Source organism: Nestor notabilis, unplaced genomic scaffold, assembly GCF_000696875.1.
Source record: "Nestor notabilis isolate BGI_N333 unplaced genomic scaffold, ASM69687v1 scaffold15426, whole genome shotgun sequence".
Taxonomy (NCBI): Eukaryota; Metazoa; Chordata; class Aves; order Psittaciformes; family Psittacidae; genus Nestor; species Nestor notabilis.
In genome coordinates, this window is record NW_009931592.1 from 25,973 (window position 1) to 31,816 (window position 5,844).

At 39.3% G+C, this 5,844-nt stretch overlaps 1 protein-coding gene across 1 annotated transcript in view; it reads left to right on the top strand.

Moving 5' to 3' along the window:
- The window catches only part of SYTL3 (synaptotagmin-like 3), a 27,325-nt gene that overhangs the window by 18,974 nt on the left and 2,507 nt on the right, over positions 1-5,844 (top strand). The window contains exons 10-13 of the mRNA XM_010015987.1: positions 1,990-2,092; positions 4,110-4,280; positions 4,488-4,581; positions 5,753-5,844. The exon at positions 5,753-5,844 is cut by the window's right edge and continues 4 nt beyond it. Coding sequence (XP_010014289.1) covers positions 1,990-2,092; positions 4,110-4,280; positions 4,488-4,581; positions 5,753-5,844 — 460 coding nt within the window. The remainder of the gene's footprint in view (positions 1-1,989; positions 2,093-4,109; positions 4,281-4,487; positions 4,582-5,752) is intronic.

Genomic DNA, 5,844 nt, shown 5'->3' on the forward strand with positions numbered 1-5,844 from the left:
AGTTGGGTATCTGGTGCTGATAAATACCTTTGGATCTCAAGAGTAGCTGTTCAGATTTTAGCTCTTAAATTATGCCCACAAAATTAATACATAAGTGGCTAAAACGTATGATGTCACATTCCTAATTCACCTACTCACTCACTGTGGGTCGCAGGGTGATTGCTATACTACTTCTGTGCTTCCATCTTCTGTAACAAGAATAGAAATTTCAGATACTGCAGTACATTTTAAAGTCTAAAGCTGTTCAATAATTATGTATTATTGTAAGAGGAAGAAATACCTACTGCTGTAGGCAAAATATGCCATAGAAATTTTTGGTTGGATAATCACCAAGGTAAGTCTTGGTGATTTGTCTGTTTATTACTAAATGATCTCTGACCATGCAGTAACCACTCACAGAAAATCACCAGGTAGAACACCTACCTATCTGTTCTTGTCCCTGCTGTCATACTGTGTTTGAGCCCTTGAGTGACCACACTGGAATTGTGGAGTTGCAGTCACCTTCACCCAGAAGGCACATGGCTTTTGTGCACCTTGCAGAAGATGTTAATCAAGACGGGCTTGGTGATGAAAGGAGCCTTGCTGGAACAGCAGCTCATGAAGCAGGGTAGTTTGAGAGCACATTGGAAGTAGCTCAAGGTTCTTTGAGTCCCCTGGTAACTAAGCCAGGCAAACAGTTGCAGGAAGACTGAAAGGCAATGTGGGAAGTACTGTGTAATGAGCATTATGCTCTCTGTTGGTGTATATTTATATATTTCTGTTGGTTTCCAAGCCAACAGAAAAAGTACAGTCAGAGTACTCACTTAACACACTTGCCAAAAAGCAGACTTTTAGCTGATGTTTAAAACTTACTGAATTATTTAGCTTGTTGACTGGACTGGCTACTTTTTAATTACGTTGACCTGGGGTGATAGAGCAAAAGGCTAAAACTTCTAGTACCTGGATATTTTAAACAGTTACTGCCTACGTATAAGTTTGGAAAGAATAAGGAAGATGTATAAGTTCTGCACTGACAATATGAGCTACTGCTGATCTTACTTTTGAGTAAGTTAATCAAGAGGCTGTTTTAAAATTGGTTTAATCGTAATATCTGAAAAGTATACAAGCATAGTTAAAAAAATATTTAGTATTATGTTAACAATCACTCCTTTCCCTGCCAAGCTGTGAGCAAATACTCTGTTGCTAATACTGTTTAGTTTTGAAGCCTTAACACAACTCTCATGGTTTAAGCCCACTGAAATCTCATATGAAGGGGAATATTTAAGTGTTAATGTTCATGTGACTTACACATAAGAAACTTTGGGTAGGAATCATTGGTGCTTGATATTGGTCCAACTCAGCTGCCAGAATTTTTTGACTGGTTTTTCTTGAATCAATGTTAAGGCAATTTTCAGCACTTCAGACAATTTCCTGATTTCCCTATAGTGGCTATTATAACAGATAACATTTATAAGAGCTGTAAATTATTATGTATTATTTGATGATTATACTTTTTTTTTTTTTTTTTTTTGCTACATGGTACTTGATGTTGTAAAAATGAGATGTTTTCTTCACCAACAAGCAGCAATAACCCTAAAAGTTGATTGAGCTGATTTTTTTTTTTTTTTTTTTTTTTTTTTTTCTTTGAGCACCTAATATGCTGTTTGTTTTCATCACAAAACCCTCACTACAGCTGACAAGGTGACTTCCTTGGTGGCTGTGTTATGAGAGGCCAAGAGTATGAAACCAGAAGATTCCTATCCAGATCCTGATCCTTTCCCAATTAGAATTGAAGCATGTTAGCTGAATGATATACAGGGATCTTTATAGTCTGCCTGTTTTTACTGGGAAAGGATATAATCACAATTTGCCATTTTATTGCTTGGAAAATTACAGTCAGTAAAATTGTTTAAGAAATAAGGAAAAACAAATTAATTTTTCTTCTTTGTTTGCTTCTCCCCCACCTCTTTCTCTGATTACCTTCCATATATCTTTCTGCCTACCTACAAGGTATGTTAAGGTTTATTTACTTCCTGATAAATCTCCTCGGAGTAAGCGGAAGACAACTGTCAAAAAGAGAACAGTGGATCCAGAATTTGATGAGACTTTGAAGGTACTGTTTGCAATTGTGTGCTGCTAAGCATGCTTTTCCAGGGTAATGTCTCCTTTTGTATTGTACAATCCTGCAGGTTCAGAATTGTCCTGATGGGACAAATCTAAGAGCCACTAGCAACAAGAATTGAAAAAACTATGTTTTTCAGTCCAAATAAAGAGAAAATGCTTTTGGAGTTACAATAATAAATTGTTAAGCATTTAAAGAGTCTGCCTTTGTCCATAAAAACATTGCTAATGAATTCCAGTGTTGTTCTGAGTTACCTTGTGAAAAAGCAAAGTATCTTCCATAGATTTTTTTGGTACATTTGGGAACTGGGTGCACTGCAGAGCAGTTTCTGTTTTACACAAGTATCCCTTTCAATCAATACCCCTTGTCAGTGCCACTGGGAATGTGTCTCTGCAGTTAGTTGAATGCTAACTGAATTCCACCACCTCTGAAACACTGTCTGCTTCCTTTTCCCTGTGCAATTGATGCCAGCCCATCTCTTTGTAGTTCTAATTTCAAACATTAAGAGTCCCACCAGACAACAGTAGTTGTGCTTTTAATGCCTTAATGCCTTGCAGTATTACTTCTTGTATCCTTGTAAGAACTATGTGTAGAAAATAGAAGCCATTATTCTTGCTTCACAGACACTTAATGAAATGTGAAGCCGAGTACTGCCACCCGGAAGAGGTTGGATTAGTTTTGTTCCCAGCTCCAGTTTTGTACTCGGATCAATCCAAACCCATTTTTTTGTGTGCATCAATGAGCTGCAGTAGCACATAAGATGATGACTTCTTCAGTAATGTGTTGTCCTGGAAGAGATAAGAAACAAAGTCAATGGACAGAAAAACTTGTATTGTTGGTCCTTGAACTACACAAAAGCTTCAGTGTTACCCCCATCTCTCGGTGTGTACGAACAAGAATTTTTAGTGAGTGAAACAGGCAATATGTTTGAAAAAAAACATTGTAAAAATCAGTAACAACAACAAAAGATTTAAGTAATGTACATAATTCTTATATAGCCTGAAGTCTGTATATAGGGTTTAAGCTGAGAGGAAAAAGAACCTGAAATTGAAGTAGCTGGTTCTAATTTTATAGTCCCTTTGCCAAATCATGCAAAACTGAAAAAGGGAGAGTGAGAGCCATGCCTGAACTGGCTGTATGAACACTAAAGGTAGTTTAGTTAGAAATCTTTTGAATTAGTTTGACTATTAGTTTATCTAGAGTAGCAGAAATGGTCAGAAGATCATAGTGCTAGTGCAGGTAAACTACATAATGATACCAAGATCCAACTTGGTGACATTCAGCTGCAAATTAAGGTATCTACATTTGGGTAGCTCCATGTATGAGAGGTGCGTAAATGCTCTTGGGAATCATTGGAGCCCAGAGTGATTAGCTCCACAACCTACAACCATGCTTGTGATTCAGCAGCCTAAATGCAGGTAGTGATGTCCTTGCCTCCAGCTTCCAGCCCAGGGGGGTGCAGGTCCCTGGTAGGCTGGGTATCATACTTGCCAGTCTCATGTAGGTATATTAGATACCTAACAATGTCTCAAAGGGCTCTAACTATGTTCTGGGAGCAGTTCAGGGCTGTAATTAGTGGTCAGCTGAATTAGTTCCTTCTTCTTACTGACTGCATTGAGTAGATGTCCACTGACTAGAATGGAAGTTTAGCAGCTTTGTTGGGTGTCTTAATCTTGAAGTGGCTTCCAGAGTAGCCAAATTCTACTTGGAGTGTATAGCAAAGAGAGGGAGAGAGGAAAAAACCCAAAAAAAGCCACCAGCAAAAATGGTCAAGAATTATTTAAAATTCTGAATTGATAATCAAAGTCTTTAGCAAGGCAGGTCAAGGTATTCCTGGAATGTTGTTTCATATTTGGATGAGCGTTGTTTAGCATTTAAATAGTGGAGTAATATGCAGATTGCAAAGCACGTTCAGACAACATGGTTCTGTCTGCATCCAGGTGCCTTCAGCCATGCTGTTATGAGCATGGGCCTGCATTCACCCTGTAAATACTGTTTATCTTTCCAGTACAAGATTGAATACTCTCAGTTGGGAAGTCGGCAGCTCCAGATCTCTGTGTGGCATGCAGGAGCACTCAAATACAGGGTGTTTTTGGGGGAAGTGGTGATTCCACTGGCAGCGTGGGATTTTCAAGAGGACTCAATGCAATTGTTCAGCTGGTACCAGCTCAAGCCCAAGGTGATTCTTAGTTTTTGTGCTTAGTTGTATCTTAAAAGCAAGATGTAGTAAAAGCTGTGAAAAATACCACCCTTATGAGATCACTGAAGGGAAAAATGCTGTCAATCCAGCCCATTAGAAGGATGTGTTGCAAACATAAATAAGCTGTGAGAAGGATGTGGAATAGAATGATTGCAGTAATGCAGATTTCTGTGTTCCTTTCTTCAGCTTGAAAAGCCTGAAGATGATCTTATCCAGTATAGTGGTGAACTCCTTCTGTCTGCAAGACTGTCGGCACCAGCTCAGTATAAAGATTTCGAAGGTATGAAATGTTTCAGCATACATCACTATGTATGTTTGTTTAATCCCTTGGCTAGAAAAGAATTGAGATCAATGAGGGGCTAGCAATGTGTCCATGTAATATGCCTGTATGGGTTTTATAACAGCTACTGCAAATAGTGGTTTGTGGTGTATTGTATTTCAAATTATTTAAGATGCAAACATTTGCCAACTCCATCTTTTTGTTCTTTTTAATGCCAACAAAAGCTGCACATTATAGTGGCAGCAGCATGATGCATCCAGCTGTTTCACAAGCTTGTGCCAGTCACCGTGTTGCTAGTAGACCTTGTTCTAGAGGTGGTGCAGCAGTTTTAATGTCCAAGGTTGCCAATTTAGGGAAAAGGTGGAAAGGAAATGGCTGCAAGGGTGTTAGAGCAGCACCCTTGGCTTCCTTCAGTGATCTCATTTAAGAGAGCTTGTTTCACTTGCAAGATGTTAGGTTCAAAATGTACAGTCAGGATTCAGTTTTTGGTAATGAAAGACTTGTAAGATACATTAAGTATTGCTGTAGTGTGTCAGAGCAAGCACCTGCTGGTGAAGTAAAAGAAATGCCTTTGGGGGAGGGATAGGACAACCTCATTTTCCCTAGATCATAATGAGGTATACAGAAGTTCGGAGCTCTACTAACTCTGTGTCAGGACCATAGCATCAGGTGGAGGCCAATAGAGAGATCTAACTAGCTGTTAGGTGAATTTTGTTCCCTTTTCTTTTCCAAATGACTCCAAAGTTACCAGCTTGCTTGCTTTCAGTTGTCCTCCCTGCGCGTGCCTGTGTACTGGGTCTCTATAACTAGAGCTGTAACAGAGGAGTAGAATCACATCGTGGGCTTGGCTGTTTCTCCTGCTTCTGGCTTGTTTCAGAGAAACACTCATGTGGGTGCTGCCCTGTGTTTGCTTTACACAAATACATCAGAAAGCTCTGTCTTTGGAACAGGAATCACAAAGCAACTTGCTACTCACTGCTAGCCTTTTTGGGGTGTGTGTGACTCATACCCTGCACAAGCAGGTTAAAATCTTTCAAATGATCCTAATACAGCACTACGAGTCCTTATCTCAGTAATACCACTTAGGAATTTTCCTACTTCCCGATAGCAACATCTTAAGCTATCAGCTGAACTAACTGGTTATTTCATGTGATAAATGCTCTTGTTGCAGGAAAAAAAGACCAAAGTGTTCCCAGCTGCCAGCTTCAGGTTATGATAACTGGGGCCAAGAACTTGTCCATGCTGAGATCTGCTGGAATGACG